The 18,739-nt window shown below is 56.1% G+C and overlaps 1 protein-coding gene across 3 annotated transcripts; it reads left to right on the forward strand.

Annotated features, from left to right (window-relative positions):
• Positions 1–576: 576 nt before the first annotated feature.
• Positions 577–16,827, forward strand: PDLIM7 (PDZ and LIM domain 7). Of its 3 annotated transcripts, none has more exons than XM_023726454.1 (12): positions 577–949; positions 5,366–5,517; positions 5,596–5,626; positions 6,139–6,257; positions 6,890–7,026; positions 7,168–7,204; positions 8,154–8,215; positions 8,353–8,590; positions 9,597–9,777; positions 16,171–16,291; positions 16,385–16,500; positions 16,666–16,827. In XM_023726454.1, exons 1-12 carry the CDS (start codon positions 611–613, stop codon positions 16,750–16,752), a joined length of 1,620 nt encoding a protein of 539 aa, XP_023582222.1. In that variant the 5' UTR covers positions 577–610; the 3' UTR covers positions 16,753–16,827. The 3 variants fall into 3 exon arrangements, with proteins under 3 accessions (XP_023582222.1, XP_023582223.1, XP_023582224.1); XM_023726455.1 differs by lacking the exon at positions 6,139–6,257 and adding an exon at positions 6,635–6,651; XM_023726456.1 differs by lacking the exons at positions 8,154–8,215; positions 8,353–8,590; positions 9,597–9,777; ... (1 more) ...; positions 16,385–16,500; positions 16,666–16,827 and adding an exon at positions 7,407–7,829.
• The last annotated feature ends 1,912 nt before the right edge of the window (positions 16,828–18,739 follow it).

Raw genomic sequence — 18,739 nt, forward strand, 5'->3', positions numbered from 1 at the left:
GGGCCGGGCCCCTTCCCCCACCCCCGCCTTCCTGCGGTGAAGCCGGCTGTGTCGGGGCCGATTGGCGCCTGCGCCGCTTCCTGCGGCCTGGACCCGACCAATGCTTGGGGCCTGGGCGGGGGTACCAGGGGAAACTGAGTCACGTCGGGATGGGAGCAGGCCTGTGTAGGAGGCACCACCCCCACTAGACTCCAGGATGGATCCCCTTAATGGGCACTCTTTGGGGTCCTGGCCCCCACCGATCTTCGCAGGGGCCGCGCCCCACTCTCCCAGCGCCCAGGGGTCCCGCCCAGGCTCCCAGCAGCCTCGGTAGGGCCCGGAATGGCTAGTACCCGCTCCAGCCGCTTCGCTCCCTCGTCCTCCCCTCCCCCTCGCGTCCAGAGCCCCCGTGTGCTCCCTCCGCTGGCTCTCCTCGCAGTGTCAGCTTACACGCCTTATATAGTCCGAGCAGGCTCCAGCCGCGGCCTGCCTGCCTGTCGGGACCTGGGGGCGGGGGAGAGGAGCGCTGGCCCCTGACTCACCCCGCCGCCCAAGGCTCCGTGCTGGCTTGGGGGCAGGACATGCCAACCTAGCCCAGCGGCCCACCCCTGGATGAAAACCTCACATCTGGATGCAGGCTCTCTCAGCCTCCCATCCCTGGGGGAGAGGGGCTGCCCCTGTCTTTTCAAAGTGTGTTCTGCCAGCCGGACTCCTAGCCGAGCCTGACAAGGGGCCTGTCCTCCAGGCCCTGGGTGTGCTGGGTGCCCACCCGTGCCTGCCTGGTTCCTGGCCAGGGCTGGTATCCAGCGGTCAGCCCACCTGTCCACCCACCATGCGGGCCACTCACATTCTCTTCTCTTCAGGAGCAGGCACCATGGATTCTTTCAAGGTTGTGCTGGAGGGGCCAGCACCCTGGGGCTTCCGGCTGCAAGGGGGCAAGGACTTCAATGTACCCCTCTCCATCTCCAGGGTGAGCCAAGGCTGAGTTCAGGGTTGGGGAAGAGGCTCTCCCAGGGTCTTTGGGTGCTGAAGTCTCCAGTGGATGGTGGGAGGAGTCCGAACAGGAGCCAACCAGGGGCCACCAGGTCAGGACGCATCCAGGTGGAGAGATGTAGTATGCCCTTCCCTTCCCTCATGGAACAAGGCCGCAAAGATTCCCAACTAGGTGACTATGAAGCCCCCACACTCCCTTAGTCCTGCACTAAACTGGATACCTTTCCACAAAGCTCCATGCCAGCCTGGGAGGCCAGAGTTCATGCTCTTCTGTAAGGAGCCTGAGGTCTCAAGAGGAAGTGTCTGAGCCAGTTGGGGGACTGTAATTTCGAGCCAGGTCCCAGGCTGGGCTCTCTGACTGCAGGATCTCACTTCACTCTCACTGCTGACCAGGCAATAGGAATTGTCATCCTGTTTTTCTGAATGAGAGAACCCAGGACATAGAGAGAGGTAGAAGGGTTTGTTCAGCAGATCCATGGCAGAGCAAGGATTTGAAGTCAGGCACCGGGACAGGGCCTGCAGTTTGTGTAGGTAGGAGAAAGGAGTTTCTCCCCAGTCTATGTGAGGGCCCCCATCATCATCCACTGGCCAATTCAGGAGGTGGTGGCCTTTGATCCTTGCAGGGGTAGGAGGCCAGGGGCAATCTCTAGGGCTCTACCTTCAGCTGCTGAGAGCCCTGGTGGGGGTGGAGCAGGAGGCTGGCTCCTCCCTGTGGCAGGGGGATTGCCTTATAAGCCCAAGAATGCAGCCCCACACTGGGATGGCCAACTGGGTGGCTGGAGTCTGCAGAGTGGAAAAGGGCTGGCCTGGGCCTGAACCCCAGAACTCCATCAGTGGGCCCCTCTGGCTGAGGAGTGGCCCAAGCCAGGTCCCTGCTGGTCGTCAGGCCATAGCCGGAGCTATGGTGGTCAGTTGTGGGGCACAGAGAGCAAACTGCCTGCCCAGAGTGGGTGAGGCCAGCACTGGGGCTGGTGACTCCGCTCTGATTGTGGCCTGGGGGTTAGGAGGGGGCGGGGACTTCCTTCCCCTACATCCGCCTACCCAGAGAGGCCCACCCAAGTGCCGGTGGGCAGGCAGCTATTGGCAGGAAGCCCAGGGTAAAGCACATCATGGAGGGGGCCAAAGGGTTGTCCAGGCACTGCCCAGTCTGAGAGGGGCCCCAAGGCGGAGTCTGTCTGGGGAGGCTTTGTGGCCAGGCCAGGCAGGAGACGTGCAATGTGTCTCCTGGGGAGCCTTCCACAGGATTCCCCTGGCACCTGCCCTGAAAGCCAAGGGCAGTGATCTCCCTCCTCCCCACACACACACACCCACACAATCTTCAAGCCTTGCCAGCCCCGAAAACCTAGCCCACATCCCCTCTCCCTGGGAAAGTGCTGGCCACTGTGACTGGGAAGTCCTACACCTTGTCTGGTGTCTGAGCCTCAGTTTCCACATCAGTGAGGATGGACAACATAGTAGCCCAGGGGGTGGATTTCCAGATGTGGCCTGTTGGGGGCACTCTGAGCCAGGGCTTCCTTGTCAGCAGCCCCAGCCCTGGAGTTGGGCGTAGGCCCAGGCGGGAGGGGTGGTCTTTTCTGAGTTGGGCTGTCCCCCTCCCCCTTCCCTGACCCCAGAATGGAGGGACAAGGGAGGGGCTAGGGCTGGCTCTGGGCCCAGGCCTGGGAGATGAGGTAACGTCTGGGACTGGGGGGTTGGGCTGTTCAGTGGAGCCCTCAGGCTGACTCACCCCCACCCCGGGAAGTGCCCAGCCCCCTGGCTTTCCCCCTCCTTGGACCCCAGGGCCTCATCCTGCCCCCAGCTGAAGCTGCTCTCTTCTTCACTCTCCAGCCACCCCCAGCTCTCCCCTGTGGCTCTCTTAACCTCTCTGTCCACTACCCTACTCCTCATGTGCTTCCTGCTCTCCTCACCCTGGGAAAGGAAGTACTTCCCACCCTACCTCCCTCTAGCTCCTGCCCACCCCAGACCCCCATTTCTGACACAGCCCACACCTTCCAGGAGTCACTCTGTGTCAGTAGGGAGTGGCTGGACCAGGTTTCCCTTCTACTGACTCACTGTGACCTTAGTAAGTCATTTCCCCTTGAGGGTGTTACTTCCCCTTGCCCATGATAAGGGGTTAGTTGAACTAAAGGTGAGGTAGTGAATCCAGGCCCCAAACCCAGCTAGGAGTCAGGAGGTCTTTCCAGGGAGGCTTACCCTGAGAGGGGCCCCAGTGCTCAGCAGAGGTGGCCCAGTGTGGAGGAGCCTTAGGGCCCGAGTCAAGTCCTGGCCCTGCCTCTTACCGACTGGGTGACTCGAGGCAAAATGCTTAACCTCTCTGTGTTTTCCCATGTGTAAAATGGGTATAATCTCAGGCTCCATTCCACAGAGTTGTTGGAAGATTCAGTGTCCATATGTGGCCTGGAAACTAGTAGGTGCTCAATAAATGTAAGCTACTATGATAACTATTATTACTTAGCAGGTAAAGAGGGAGCCACCCAGCTCTCCTATCCTTTTAACCTCCCAGGCGTGAAATAGAGCCAGCTAACACAGCTTTCCTACTTTCTGGCCCCAGTGCTATCAGTCTCTGCCATCTCTCTGGAACCTCTGCCCTCTCCTCTTCCTGCAGGGGCTCACTCTGTACATTGGCTCACCTGAGGAGCTTCCTGGGGTTTCAGGCAACCTGTGCCCCCTTGTCTTAGTCATCTAGTGCTGCTATAACAGAAATACCACAAGTAGATGGCTTTCACAAACACAAATTTATTTTCTCACAGTTTAGGAGGCTAGAAGTCCAAATTCAGAGTGCCAGCTCTAGGGGAAGCCTTTTTCGTTCAGTTCTGTGGGAAGGTGCTTGTCTCTTCATCTTGTTTCCTGGTTCCTTGGAGATCTCCATGTGGCTTAGCATCAATCTTCCTTCATCTCTGCTTGCTTAATCTGCTCATTTTATATCTTGAAAGAGATTGACTCAAAACACACCCTACACTAATCCTGCCTCATTAACAACAAAGAGCCCATTCCCAAATAGGATTATAACCACAAGCATAGAGGTTAGGATTTACAACACATATTTTTGGGGGACACAATTCAATCCATAACACCCCTCTGAGCACTGTGAAGTGTAAACCTGCCTCCGAGTACTTCTGTGGAAACTGCTTAGGACCAGGTCCCTTGCCAGGCAGCTGGGCAGTCCTTAGGCTCAGACCCATGAACCGCTGAGCCACCCCTGCCTGGTTTGCTGGCGCTGGGCTAGAGGGCTGGGGAGGTGCACTGGGATCTGTCAGGGTCTCCTCTATCAGGGGCCTGCTAATTACCCCTTCTGCCATCAAGGCCAAATCCTGGTTCCTACTGTGCCCTCAGGTGCCTCCCATTAAAAAAAACATTGCCCGTTGAGTCGATTCCAACTCACAGAGACCCTATAGGACAGAGTAGAATTGCCCCCGTAGTATTTCCAAGGAGCAGCTGGTGAATTCAAACTGCTGATCTTGTGGTTAGCAGGTGAGCTCTTAACCACTGTACCACCAGGTCTCCTCAGTTGCCCCAGGAACCAACCAAAAAAAAAACCAAATCCGTTGCCGTCAAGTCGATTCCAACTCAGCAATCCTATAAGACAGAGTAGAACTGCTCCATAGGGTTTCCAAGGCTGACGGATTTGAACTGCCAACCTTTTGGTTAGCAGCTGAGCTCTTAACCACTGCGCCACCAGGGACTCCCAATTCAGAGTCTGAAAGATGGTGATGCTGTGGGGGAGGGGGGGGTGATGTGGCATTTGCAAGCTTGTGGTGACACCATTTACAGCCCATTTGCAAGCTTGTGGTGACACCATTTACAGCCCATGAAGCCCCACTGAAACCTAGGGCCCCATACAGGCACTGTGCACTAGTAACCTGGAGATGATGTGGCCTACCCCTGGCTCTCGAAGGGGCCTGCTGTAGGGGGGACAGGTTTCCACAGATGGCCCCAAGACAAGGTACTAGGAATATCAGAAGTCAGAGCACCCAGAGGTGTCGGAGAGGAAGGTACCCCATGCACAAGCCAGGGGAAGGAAGGGTATACTTGGTAGGTGGAACAGCCTGGGCAAAGGTCTGAGAAGCCAGCAGGACTCTCAAAAGGCTGTGGGGCTTGGGTTTTATCATGAGAGTGGCTGTTTGTCAATGTCGTAACAATTTCTGGACTGTCAGGGTCTTGGAGTAAACATAAAGAAATAAGTAAATAGGCAGGGTGGTTAGGGTGATGTGAACCTCAGGTGAGCCCCACTACCTCCCAGGTGGCATTAGTATCCAGCAGCTGCCCAGAAATCTGTTGGATGGAGAGGCCTTTAGGTTGTGGAATTGGGGCAGTTTAGGGTAGGGCAGGTTGACGGCTGTTAGCCTGTCTGGCTTGCGAAGTCCTGAGCCTCTATAACCCTGTCCCTCCGTAGCTGACTCCTGGCGGCAAAGCCGCGCAGGCCGGTGTGGCTGTGGGCGACTGGGTGCTGAGCATTGATGGCGAGAATGCGGGGGCCCTCACGCACATCGAAGCCCAGAATAAGATCCGTGCCTGTGGGGAGCGCCTCAGCCTGGGTCTCAGCAGGTGTGAAGGTGCTGGCCAGCCTGGAGGGTGGGGGATACCCTCCCTGGCCTGCCCTCACCACTTCTTCTTTTTCTCCAGGGCCCAGCCAGCTCAGAGTAAACTGCAGAAGGTAGGCGGGCGGCCGGCCGGGGACATGGGGCAGGGGGACATGGGGCAGAGGGCAGGTAGCGTTGGACGCGGGGTTGGGTGGGTTGCTGACCTGCCCTCCTCAGCGCAGCCGCAGTTCCTCCATCCCTGGCCGGGAGTAGAGGTTTGAGGCCGGAGCTGGGGAGGGCCTGGGGGACCCGAGCTGAGCCGGGGGCTGCCGCACGGTCCAGGCTCCACGCATGTCTGTCTGCCTGCCTGCCTGCCTGCCCGCCTCCCTCTCGCGCTGGCCTGTGTTGTGAGCCCGCATATCGTCTGCCCTCGGGCCTGCGTGGGCTGAGATCATAGCTCCCAAATGGGCCCCTTACTTGAAACCCAAGTCACCCCCTCCCCTGTAGCCTCCGGCCAGATGTGTGGGGGCGGGGCTGGAGCAGCAGCTCTCTGCGCCAGGAGGGGCACTACACTTCAGCCCGGACCCCCTGCCCCGCCCGCCCTGCCCTGCCCTGCCCTGCCCTGCCCGGCTCTGTCTCCGCTCAGGCCCCGGCCCCCGCCGCGGACCCCCCGCGGTACACCTTTGCACCCAGCGCCTCCCTCAACAAGACAGCCCGGCCCTTTGGGGCGTCCCCGCCTGCTGACAGCGCCCCGCAGCAGAACGGGTACGTCGGTTCCTGCCCGCCCACCGTCCATGCCACCTCTCTGCTGCCCCACGCCCGCTGCTGCTCCGTCTGTGCTGCGCCCCGGGCCGGGCCAAAACCGTGCGGCAGCAACCCCTGGCAGCCAGGGCGGGGGGGCTGCAGGCACAGGGCCCTTCCCTAGGGGGTGGCTCCTGCCCAGGCACCGCCCTCCTGGGGGCGCTGAATGAGGCAGCGCCCCCATTGGCGGCCTAGGGTTGGGGTGTGGTATTGGGCCCAAATGAGCCCCAGATACTCCCCACGTCCTTGCCCCTGGCTGCTCTGACTCCTCCCCATCTCTCTTCCTCCCCTGTGTCTGTCCCTTTGTCCCTTTATCTGTCCATCCGTCTGTTTCTCCACAGGTGCAGACCCCTGACAAGTCAGTGAACCCCCTCTGCCTGTCCCTGTCCTCCTTCCTTTGACACTCTGGGCGGTAGCCCCTCCCTGCCCTGACTGCCCTCCTCCCCTGTCACTCCCCCCCCCCACTCACCAGCAGGGCCCCTGGCCTCTCCCTTCCTCACTCTCCCCATCACCCTTATCCACACAAACCAAATCCTGGGAGGGGCTGCCCCCACGCCCACCTCTAGCATGCCGTCTGAGCCATACCCTCCCCACAGACAGCCGATCCGACCACTGGTCCCCAATGCCAGCAAGCAGCGGCTGATGGAGGACACAGAAGACTGGCGGCCGCGGCCTGGGACAGGCCAGTCCCGCTCCTTCCGCATCCTTGCCCATCTCACGGGCACTGAGTTCAGTAAGTGCCAGCCCAGGGCAGGGCAGACTCTCCTTCTGGCCCCCAGTCTGGGCTCCGGTGCCCTGTGGACTCTCTGCCAGAGCTCAGGGCTAGGATGACCTTTTGTCTCACCTTGGTCAATGCCTACCTCTGCCCTCTCAGTGCAAGACCCGGATGAGGAGCACCTGAAGAAATCGAGGTAACAGGACGGGCACCAGCCCCTCTCTCCTACCTCCTGCCTCTCCCCATTCCAGCCACCGCTCCCAGGTCTGCTCGTGTTACTGCAGCCAGGGCTCTTCATCTTTCCTCCTTCCTTCCTTCCTTCCTCCCCTCCTCCCTCCCTTCCTCCCTTCCATCTCTCCTTCCTTCTACTTCCTCTTCCTTCTTTCTCTGCCCCTCAGGGAAAAGTATGTCCTGGAGCTGCAGAGCCCACGCTACACCCGCCTCCGGGACTGGCACCACCAGCGCTCTGCCCACGTGCTCAACGTGCAGTCGTAGCCTGGCACTCTCGCCGGCCTGCTGCCCTCTCTGCCTCTCTCTTTCTGTTCTTCCCGCCCAGGGCACCCCCACCTTGGGTGCCTCCAGCTTCTGCCTACCTCACCCACCCCTTTTCTGCCCTTGGACTGAGGCTCCACAGGCCTGGCCGTGGCACCCCCACTTGGCACTGGCCTGGCTCCGTCTGACACTGCCGCCCCTCTCTGCCCTATGTTGCTGCTGTCTGCCAGGTCCACGCCAGCTTGGGCATGGAAATAAACATTCTCAGCTCTGTTGTCTCTGTCTCTGTCTTCTCTCTTTGTGGGTCTGGTTTACATTTGGGGCATGGGAGTGTTTGATGGTTCAAGGTCTCTGTGGGAGGGGGTACCTGGCCAAGAGGGGCTGCCCTGCCAGCAGAGCCAGAGCCTTGGTATGAGGGGATCCCAAGAGCTTCCCCCCAGCTCTGCACAACAGACCAGCCAGTTGGCATCTGGCTGGAGAAGCTGCCTTTCCCATCCCTCCCACAGTGGGACCTGGAACCCAGCCCAGCAGCTCTCACTCACCCAAGCGTCTTCCAGGGGGCCAGCAGGACCAAGGTCGGCGGGGGGTGTTGAGGTGGGGGGAGCATGCCAGGAGCCTCAGCCCTGCAGGGCCTTGAACGGAAGGTCTTGCAGCCAGGTGCCCAGGACAGAAGCCCCAGCCCCAGCCTCAGCTACAACCCAGGAGCCCTGGCCTGGTGAGAGAGAATGGGCTTCGGCCTGGGGAAGGGTGGGTAGTCCCCAGGGGAATGGGGGTATCAGGCTCCCCCAAGCTACCTCTGCCCTTTGGGGTCCCTGAACAACCCTCTGGAGTCACTCTCCTTGGGCCTGGCAGGCCCTACCAACCCCAGCCCCACCAGCCGCCCGCCCTGGGCCATGGACCCTGCGTTTGCTGAGCGCTACGCCCCAGATAAAACAAGCACGGTGCTGACCCGGCACAGCCAGCCGGCCACACCCACGCCTCTGCAGAACCGCACCTCCATTGTGCAGGCGGCCGCCGGAGGGGGCATAGGAGATGGTAGCGGCAGCAGTGGAAAGACTCCCGTGTGCCATCAATGCCACAAGGTCATCCGGTGGGTGGCCTGTTCCTTCCCTACCCTGGCCTTTCTATGCCACAGCCCAGCCCTGGCGTCTTTCCTATCTGCCCACCCGTCTTGCCTCAGCTGCCACTGCTGGAGGAGACGGATTCAGTTGCTGGTCAGGATGAGGGGTGGGGACCTGAGCTGGGACCTCAAACTCTTAATTCCCATACCGCCTACCCCCCACACCAGCCCCTATCAGGGTTTGTCCTGGTGAAATGGAGGAGGTGCCAATGACACGCTTAAGCTGCAGCCTTACTGCTCTGGGCAAAGAAGGGCCTGCACCTTCCTAGCCCCTCTGCCTCTCTTGCGGTCACTCAGCCTCTCTCTGCTAGGCCTCTGCTCTCAGAGCAGGCAGACTAGAGACCCCCTACAGGACCCAGCAGGGTCGTACAGCCCCCCATAGTCAGTGCACGAGGTTCTAGCACCTGCCCAGTTCTCAACCCAAGCCCTGCTCTGCTCTTGATTTCTGTCTACCCTGCAAAGCTCCCCCTCCTTCAGACACTCCATTTATCTGGGAGCTGCAGACCCCTCCCCTAGGGAGCCCCTAGGCTCAGCCAGGCCAGATGGAGCAGGCAAGCAGGACGGGTCAGCTCAGGTGCCCACTGGTCTTCTAGGGCTCATGGGCACTCGGGCCTCCTGCCCCCCAGGGCTCTGTCTCTCTGCCATTTCCTCAGGTTCATCTCAGGAGGCTCAAGTCCTCAGCCCACACCCATTGTAACTCTTTTCCCTGTCCTACAGCTGTACCTTTCTCTCTCTCATCTGTCATCAAAATGGTGCAGCCTGGCAGAGTGGGCCCTTTCCTGGCCTCATTACCCTCACTGTGTGACCTTGGGCAAGTCATTTCCCAGGCCAGATTCCTTTCTATTTGGAAAATGGGAGAATGCATTTTCCCTCTCAAGGCTTTCTAGTAAGTGCTCAATAAACTCACTTGAGCTCTAGCCAGGAGCCCCAACTCATTGGCATGTATGCGCTCTCCCTGCCCCTTGCCTCCCCTCAGGGGCCGCTATCTGGTGGCGCTGGGCCACGCGTACCACCCCGAGGAGTTTGTGTGCAGCCAGTGCGGGAAGGTCCTAGAAGAGGGCGGCTTCTTCGAGGAGAAGGGGGCTATCTTCTGCCCCCCCTGCTATGATGTGCGTTATGCACCCAGCTGTGCCAAGTGCAAGAAGAAGATCACAGGCGTGAGTGGGGCTCGGGGGGGGGATGGGAAGGCAGGTCCCGGTGGTCAGCACTGAGCAGTGTTTGTAGAGCAACTCTGGGGCCTGGAACACTCCCTGCATAATCCCTTTGGAGCTTTAACAGCTTAGTAAAGGGGCCGCTACATTAGCCTCGCTACAGATAAGGTGAGTTAGCCAGGATCCTCTTAACAAGTGACCAGAAGCCTACTCAAAAGCCTATTTATTGGCTCAAATAACTGGCAAGCCCACGGGGAACTAATTTCAGGCCCAGTAGAATCCAGGTAAGGTCCCTAGGTGGCGCAAACGGTTTGTGCTTGACTGCTAACCTAAAGATTGTCAGTTTGAACAAGCCCAGCAGTACCATGGAAGAAAAGGCATGGCGATCTGCTTCTGTTAAGATTGCAGCCAAGAAAACCCTATGGAGCAGTTCTACTCTGTAACACATGGGGTCGCCATGAGTTGGAATCTACTCAATGGCAACAAGTAACAACGGAATCCAGGTACTGAGGTTATCAGGACTCTTTCTAGCATTTGCCTCTGGTTTCTTCTGTGTTGGCTTCATTCCCCAGCGTGCTCTTCCTTAAAAGGCTACAGAGGGCATGCCACAGTGGCTCTAGGGCTACATCTTTCCAGCTTAGCACCACACACTGAGAGCATCTCTGTCTCAATTTATGTAACAAAAGCTTCAAGTGCTGATGCTCATTGGCCTGGTTTGGGTCACATGCCCATCCCTGAACCAAGCCCCGTGACTGATTGACCAGGGAGGTCTGGGTTATACCCGCCGCAGGAGCAGATTCTGAGACAGCCTCACCTGAACCACAGACTGGGAGTGAGGCATGAGTAGTTCCCTAAGAGTAGTTCCCTAAAGTAAAACCAGAATGACATTGTCTTAGGAAGAGAAGTCCTGGACAGGCCAAAATAAGAGATGGCTACTGTGTCAGCTGGGAATGTGTTCAGCTGCAGTAACATAAGTCCCCACTACAGAGATTTAAACAGAAGAGTTTATTTGTTTCAATCATAAGTGTCCCAGGGCTGAACAGCAGCTCAAGGATGTCTTCAGGAGCCCAGGCTTTTCCTGTCTTTTTGCTCCAAAATTCTTGGCATAGTTTGTCCTCAAGTTTATCGTGTCATGGTTGTCAAGTAGCTGCTCAAGTCCCAGGCCTTATGTCCTTGTTCCAGGCAAGAGGTAAAGGGAAGGAGCAATTGGCATTCTTTTAGCAGGGTCTTACCTTCTGACTCTAGAAGAAAAGCCAGGAACTTCGTCTTTGTCTCATTGTCTGGAATTGCATGACCACCCTAGGCTGCAAGGGAAGCTGGGAAATCCAGGATTTAGCTTTCCAGCCTCAATCACAGAGGAAGAAAAAGGGGGAGCGAGTTGTGAAAGGCTTTTGAGAGGTTAATCCTTAGTGTCTGCTGCATCTATTGTTAGCTGCCATTGAGTCGACCCCCACTCATGGCAACCCATGCACAAAGGAAGGAAATGCTGTCTGGTCCTGCGCCGTTCCCATGATCGGTTGCAGATTGGACTTTCGTGCTCCATAGGGTTTTCATTGGCTGATTTTCAGAAGTAGATCACAAGGCCTTTCTTCCTAGTCTGTCTTAGTCTGGAAGCTCTACTGAAACCTATTTAGCATCAGGAGGCAGGCCCCCACTGACAGATGGGTGGTGGCTGCACATGAGGTGCATATTGCCATGTCTAAGGCATGAGAAAACTGAGACTCTGAAAGATGACTTGATGGGCTATAAGGGCATAGGCCATTGAGTGGCAGAGCCAGAAACTCAGACTCAAAAGTTTGTGATTCAGAATCCTGTTCTTCCCACTGATGTTAAAGACAAAACATAGCCTAATCAGGTTTTCTGTAGGGAAACCTGCCTGCTGCCCAAAGCTGGGCTTGGGACTTTGGTCAGTGTGTGTTAAGAGCTAAGAGTAATGGGCTATCTACCTTCACTCGTTCATTCTCTTTATTAAATGCTAGGCAGTGTGTCCCATGCTGGGGACCAACCGTGAATAAGACATACATGGGCCCTGCCCCCAGGAGCTCATACTGGGGGAGGGTGACTCGGAGGGTGTCATGGGGCTGAGGGCAGAGCCAGCCTTTGTTCTTTAACCCTGGGGAAAGGTGGCAGATGAGGCAGGATTGACAAGCTTAGCGGGTTCCTGTTGTACATATATGGAAACGGAGGCCCAGAGAGGGGCAGATAGTGCATGAGGCTGCACAGAGCTTGAATGGCCCCAAGCCTGCCTGACTCCCAGCTTTAGCTCTCCCTGTGATTCACACTTCCTCTTTCTGTGAATCCAGAGACAGAGCTGCCAGATGTGCCCAGAATGCTCTCTGATGGTAATGTTCCTATTAGTTAGGTTTACCTTGACTGTGAGTAGGAGAAAACTCAAAATAATGTGGTGCAAATAGTTAATGTGTTCGGATGCTAACTGAAAGGTTGGAGGTTCAAGTCCACCCAGAGGTGCTCAGAAGAAAGACCTGGCGATCTACTTCTGAAAGGTCATAGCTATTGAAAGCCTTATGGAGCACAGATCTACTCCGACACACACAGGGTTACCATGAATTGGAGTTGACAGCAACTAAAAAAAGGCTAGAGGTGGGTAGCCCAGTACTAGCATGGCTCACCCAAGGCCCTGTATTTTGTTGCTCAGCCATTCTTAGCACATGCTTACTTACCACTTATAGTCCAAGATGGCTCTTGAGCCTCAGCCAAAATTTCCACATTCCAACCGGCAGGAAGTTGGGGAGGGGAAGAAGGGGGACAGAAGGCCATGGCCGCTGGCTTTTGAGGATGCTACCACATAACCCTTCTGCTTACATCCCACTGGTCAGAACTTGGTCATAGCACATGACCACAGTGCTGCAGGGGAGGCTGGGAAATGTAGTCTTTATTTTGGATGGCCATGTGCCCAGTGGAAAATGGGAGTTCCATGAGTAGGCAAGAAGGGGCCAGATGGATATTACCACAGTTTTGTCGTTGTAATGCCAGCTAATGTTTATGGGGCACTTAACTGTGTCTGGGCATTCAGCTTCACAGTCGTACTATGAAGTCAGATTGGTTATTCCCATCTTAGAGATGAGGAAATTTGCCTAAGATCACAGTCATCCCCCTGCCAGTCTGTGCCACACTCAAGGTCCTGACAGACTCCAGGGAGCCCCCTGCAGGAGACAGGAGTCTGACTTCACCAACCTGACAGGTGCTCCAAGAGGGGCTCTCACTGCCCAGTAGTCCCTTGGGAATATTCCCTGACACCAGCTCTATGTCCTGCCTGTGCCGAGTTCTCTCGTGATGGTGCTGCCCTTGGGGCTGTCAGTATGGAGCACGGGGAATAAGGCTATTACGGTGGAGTTGGAAGGAAGCTCAGGGGGCCTCGGGGCACCTGGCCCAGTCTGGGGGTTATCTGGGGGCCCTGTGCTCCCTCAAGTCTCACTGCTCACTCCAGCCCCTGACTCTGCACTTCAACCCCTCAGGCCCGTCCATTTTGTGCTCTCCTCCTTCCCACCTCAGGGCTTTTGCCCAGGCTGTCCTTGCTGCCAGAAACACTCTTTAGCACCCTTCCTTGTTCAGCATTCTTTCCTCCTCACTGGGGACACAAATGTCACTTCCTCACGAAAACCTTCCCAGATGCCCACCCTCCCCACCAGGTCAGGCCCCCCATGATTTACCACTACACCCCAGTCATTTCCTTTTGTTCCCCCATCTCTTCCCCAGGGGTGAGCTGACATTTGATGAATGAGTGGGTGGAAGTGGCCTCGAAGCTGAACTTAAGGCCTGAGTAGGAATTAGCTCGGAGAAGGATCAGGGGAGAGTATTCCAGGGAGAGGGAATCGCTTGTGTCAAAAGGGAAAGACAGGAAGGGTGTGAGATGAGGCAGCAGAGGTGGGGAGGGCTGTGTTAGGAAGTTTGGAGTGGGGACCGACAAGGTCAGATTTGCCTCACCGAACACTTCCTCTGGGGAGGATGGAAGATGGGCCGGAGAGGGTGGACTGGAGGCTGCTGGGACCTGGGCCTGGGCAATGAGGATGGGAGAGCAGACAGAAAAATGAAGGGAGTAAAACAGAAATTGATAACTGGCCCATAGGTTCTTCTGAAACCTGCCTGCCAGCCCATACCCAAATGGGCCCAGCTCTGGACTTCTGCCCGGGCAGCTGCCACTCCTTTTGAAACATCCTCTCCCACTAGTTCCTTCACCTTGACCCTTTTCCTTTTAAAAAGAGGCAACACGAGGTTGCAAGAAGAGCTACCTTTGAAACCAGGCAGATGTGAGCACAAAACCCATTTCTGTCATCTATTGTTTGAGTGACCTGGGCAAGTCACGTTTTCTGAACCTCACCAAAACAGGCGTGTCAGTAACTCCTGGCCATGGTGGTTGTGAGGTCTATATGGGATGTAATATAGATGTTGTAGAGATCACTAAAGGCCTTTTGGTGGTGCAAATGGTTTGCGCTCAGCTACTAACCAAAAGGTTGGCAGTTCACATCCACCCAGCAGTGCTTCAGAGGAAAGGCCTGGTGATCTACTTCCACAAGATTACAGACATTGAAAGCTCTATGGAGCCCAGTTCTACTCTGACACCTGGGGTTACCATGAATCAGAATCAACCCAACAGCAACAAGTGAAGGTCACAAATGGGCCATCGGAGGGCAAAATGCAACCCATACTTAATATCTAGATTAACCTGTACTGTTTCATTTTTTAATTAATGGCCAACATTTAAAAATCAAATTTCATTTCTAATACTTAGATTTCAACCTGAGCTTTCATACCATTCCTGAATAAACCAGTCAGCATTGCCCCCTGGGGCTGGCAGGTGCTCCCCCATGATACAGTCCCTGCCTTGCCCTATTACTCACCCCTGCCAGCTTTACTCCCTTCTGTCCTCACCTGGCCCTTGCAGGCATTTGGGTCTGGGGCCCCTGGCTCAAATGTGAGGCCATTCTTGCAACCACCCTACAAGGATTAGGTTCCCAGTTCACAAGCAGAAGAACCAAGTCTCAAGAGAAGATAAAGCTGTTGGCCAAGTCACCCAGCTAAGAAGCAAGGTCTAGATGAACCCACAGACCTCTACCCTGTCCCTGGGGCCCCACACTGCCCTCTGCCTGCTTCAGATCTGAATGCTGCATGCTCTGGCTGGCCCAAGGGTTCCAGAGATTGACAACTCAGCCCTCAGGGAGAGCCCAACCTCCAGTGGAGGCAGATGAATTCAGCTCACAAACACTGAGTGCCCAATAAGGGCCAAGGAGGAGTCCCTGGGTCACAAACTAAGCACTCAGCTACTAGCCAAAAGGTTGATGGTTCAGACCCACCCAGAGGTGCCTCAGAAGACAGCCCTGGCAATCTGCTTCTGAAAGGTCACAGCCATTGAAAACTATGGAGCACGGTTCTACTCTGACATATATGGAGCCTCCATGAATCAGAATCAACTCTGTGGTTGATTAACAAACCCTCCTGGACCTTACACTGGAGCAGGAAGAAGTGGGGGAGAGACAGATAATAAGCAGTAGACATAAGTAAATTATCTGACAGTGTGTTAGTAAGGATAAGTGTTATGAAAAAGGGAAAGAGCAGAGTAAAGGGTCTTGGGAGTGTAGGATTAGGAGGGCAGGTTGGAGAATTAATAGTGTTGTCAGAGTAGGCCTCATCAAAAAGGTGACATTTGATCAGAGCTGGAAAGGAGGTGAGGGGTGAGCCTTGCAGATATCTGGAAGAAGAGCATTCCAGACAGAGGGAACAGCCAATGCAAAGCCCCAAGACAGGTGTGTGCCTGGTATGTTTAAGGATTGGCAAGAGGCTGGTGGCTGGATGGGTGCCGGGAGATAGACAGAGATCAGCTGGCTGATAGGGAACAGACCAGACCCTACCAGCCTTGTAGGCCCTTCACAGGACTTTGGTTTTTACTCAGAGAAACATAGACCCCCGCAAGGTTTTGTGCAGAGGGTGGAGGTGGTCTGGCTTGGGTTTGGAGGTTCACTGTGATGACTGATGAGAATAGTCTGTGGGGACAGAGGTAGGAGCAGGTAGGCCAGCTTTGTGTAGTCACAAAGTGACTTGATATCTTGCAGGTGGGCCCAATGGGATTTCCTGGCAGACCTGGTGTGTGGGGTGAGAGAAAGGGAATGTGACCTGAGTGAAAGGAAGGATGGAGTTGCCATCAGCCAGATAGGGCGGCTGTGGGAGGATTGGGTTTGGGGTGCAGAAGCTGGGAGCTGGCTGCACATGGCAAGTCTGAGGTGTGGTGGACAGCCACTGGCACATCAGGCTTGGAGAGAGTTGTGGGCATCGTAGATGTGCAGTCATGGGAAGGAAGAGGCTCCCGGGCCAGCCTTGCTGTGTATCCCCATGCTCGGGAGGGAAAGAGGCCAAGCTGCCCAGGGTGACTCTAGCCCCTCCCAGGAGATCATGCACGCCCTGAAGATGACCTGGCACGTACACTGCTTCACCTGCGCAGCCTGCAAGACACCCATTCGGAACCGGGCCTTCTACATGGAGGAGGGGGCGCCCTACTGCGAGCGAGGTGCAGGGAAGGGGCTAGGGGCGTGGGCAGGCCAGACAAGCAGAGGGTTCAGCTGGAATCCAGCACCCCCTTCCTCTTTACCCCCATCCCCAGACTACGAGAAGATGTTTGGCACAAAATGTCGAGGCTGTGACTTCAAGATTGACGCTGGGGACCGCTTCCTGGAGGCGCTGGGCTTCAGCTGGCACGACACATGCTTCGTTTGTGCGGTGAGCTCCCCCAACTGGCCGCTCCTCGGACTTGGCCCCATCCCCACTGCCCTCTGTTTTTCGCCAGCCCATACCCCCACATGGCTGGCCTTAGGAGGAGTCCCCAGGGAGGGGCCTCTCCTGCTACCCCCCCACCCCATGTGACTAGATCTTCTCTATCCCCAGATATGTCAGATCAACCTGGAAGGAAAGACTTTCTATTCGAAGAAGGACAAGCCCCTTTGCAAGAGCCACGCCTTCTCTCACGTGTGAGCCCCTCCTGCCCACTGCTGCCCGACCCCGCCCCAGCTGGAGGGGTCATGGTTCTGGAACCATCGCCCCAAGACTTCTGGGTAGGACTGGCAAAGGTGGCCCCAGCCCCGGCTCCTGGCCCAAGCCTGGGGTCTCCCATGCCCTGCCTCACCCCCTGCACTGCCCCACTCCCACAACCGGCGTCGCACAACGGTGCTGGCCACACCAGCCCCTATTCACTTCCAGTGCCACAATAAACCTGTATCCAGCTGTGTCCCGTGTGCCCTTATCCCCAGGCATCAGTCGTGGTGGAATTGGAGGCACGCCGTGGTTAAGTGCTCGGTTGCTAACTGAAAGGTTGGCGGTTGAAGCCCACCAGCCACTCTGTAGGAGAAAGATGTCGCAGTCTGCTTCCATGCAGCCTTGGAAACCATATGGGGCAGTTGTAGTCTGTCCTGTAGGGTCCACTCAACAGCAGTGGGTTTAGCAGGGGGAAGACTGAGATGGTTTTCTCAGGGCTGACCGTCTTTTTTTTTTTTTATTACGCTTTAAGTGAAAGTTTACAGGTTCAAGTCAGTTTCTCATACAAAAATTTATACACACATTGCTATGTGACCCTAGCTGCTCTCCCTATAATGTGACAGCACACTCCTCCTTTCCACCCTGGATTTCCCATGTCCATTCAACCAGCTCCTGTCCCTTTTTGCCTTCTCATCTCACCTCCGGACAGGAGCTGCCCATTTAGTCTCAGGTATCTACTTGTGCTAAGAAGCACTCTCTTCACGAGCATCATTTTATGTCCCATAGTCCAGTCTAATCTTCGAAGAGTTGGCTTCGAGAATGGTTTCAGTTCTGGGCTAATGGAGAGTCCAGGGGTCATGTCTTCCGGGGTCCCTCCAGTCTTAGACCATTAAGTCTGGTCTTTTGGCTAGAATTTGAGATTTGCACCCCACTTTTCTCCTGCTCCCTCAGGGACTCTCTGTTGTGTTCCCTGTCAGGGTGGAGGGCTGACCATCTTGGTGGTCTTTGTGGTGGGCCTTCGAGAGGAAGTAAAGGGGGGTACCATGTGCGGAGCTCAGGTACCCACGGCAGTGAGGGGGGCCACTGGAGAAGGAGCTAGGGGTGGGTCTGCAGGGGTGGAGCATGGAGAAACAGGAGCAGCCAGACCAAGTGCCCAGAGGTGCCAAGGTCTGCTTATGGAGAGGGCAGCCCACAGGTCAAGGAGCTGGGACTATCATCTTCTGAGGGCAAGGTGGGGCCATGGAAGAGTTTGAAATCAGGAAGCAGCCAGTTCAGATTTGTGTTGTAAAAAGCGGTCTCTAAGACACTAAGCAGGGTGGGCGAGAGGAGGGAGGCTGGGAGGAAGGATTGGGGCAGTGGCAGGGGCCAGGGAAGGGAGGAGTGGAAAGCTATGTGGCAGAGATAGGACCCAGTGATAGGTTCCAGGTAGCCCAGAGGAAGGAAGGTACTTTTTGCTGGGCATCTAGTACATACCAGACATTTCTTACATTAATGCCTCTAATCCTCCCAGCTACCATGTGATGGGTCTGCAGTTACCCTCACTTTATAGATAAGGTTCAGAAGGGTTAGGAGACCTGACCAAGGTCACACAGCCACTGAGCCACAAGCCAGACTAGAAGCCAGACCTGAGTCATGTGCATTGGCCCAGGACAGGCTGGCACCCAGTAGAGCTGTCTAGCTAGTGCCCTTCTGGGAGGCTTTGCGTCTGCCTGGTACCTCAAGATCCAGAGGTATGGGTGGTGGCCCTGTCATCACCAGGGCTTTCCACTCCCACTGTTGCCCTATACCCCCAAAGGAATTTTCGGCGCTCCTGTTCCAAGTGTGGACAGGAGAGGGGCCAAAGCAGACCAGGGCAGCACAGTGTGCCCACGCACCCAGGTCCTTCCAGGCTCTCTAGCCTCAGCACCTTCCGTGTATCTGTCAGCACTTTCATCGGGTCCTTGGGCCAACCCCCTTTAAGAGAAGAGAAGGGTCTCTCTGTCTCAAC

Source organism: Trichechus manatus, unplaced genomic scaffold (assembly GCF_000243295.1).
Source record: "Trichechus manatus latirostris isolate Lorelei unplaced genomic scaffold, TriManLat1.0 scaffold00011, whole genome shotgun sequence".
In the NCBI taxonomy this organism is placed as follows: Eukaryota; Metazoa; Chordata; class Mammalia; order Sirenia; family Trichechidae; genus Trichechus; species Trichechus manatus.

Coding starts and splice junctions, on each gene's coding strand:
- PDLIM7 (XM_023726454.1), top strand. CDS start 611: ATGCAGGCTCTCTCAGCCTCCCATCCCTGGGGGAGAGGGGCTGCCCCT. Junction 7,027..7,167: donor TCTCACGGGCACTGAGTTCA/GTAAGTGCCAGC, acceptor CTGCCCTCTCAG/TGCAAGACCCGGATGAGGAG. Junction 8,591..9,596: donor CAATGCCACAAGGTCATCCG/GTGGGTGGCCTG, acceptor GCCTCCCCTCAG/GGGCCGCTATCTGGTGGCGC.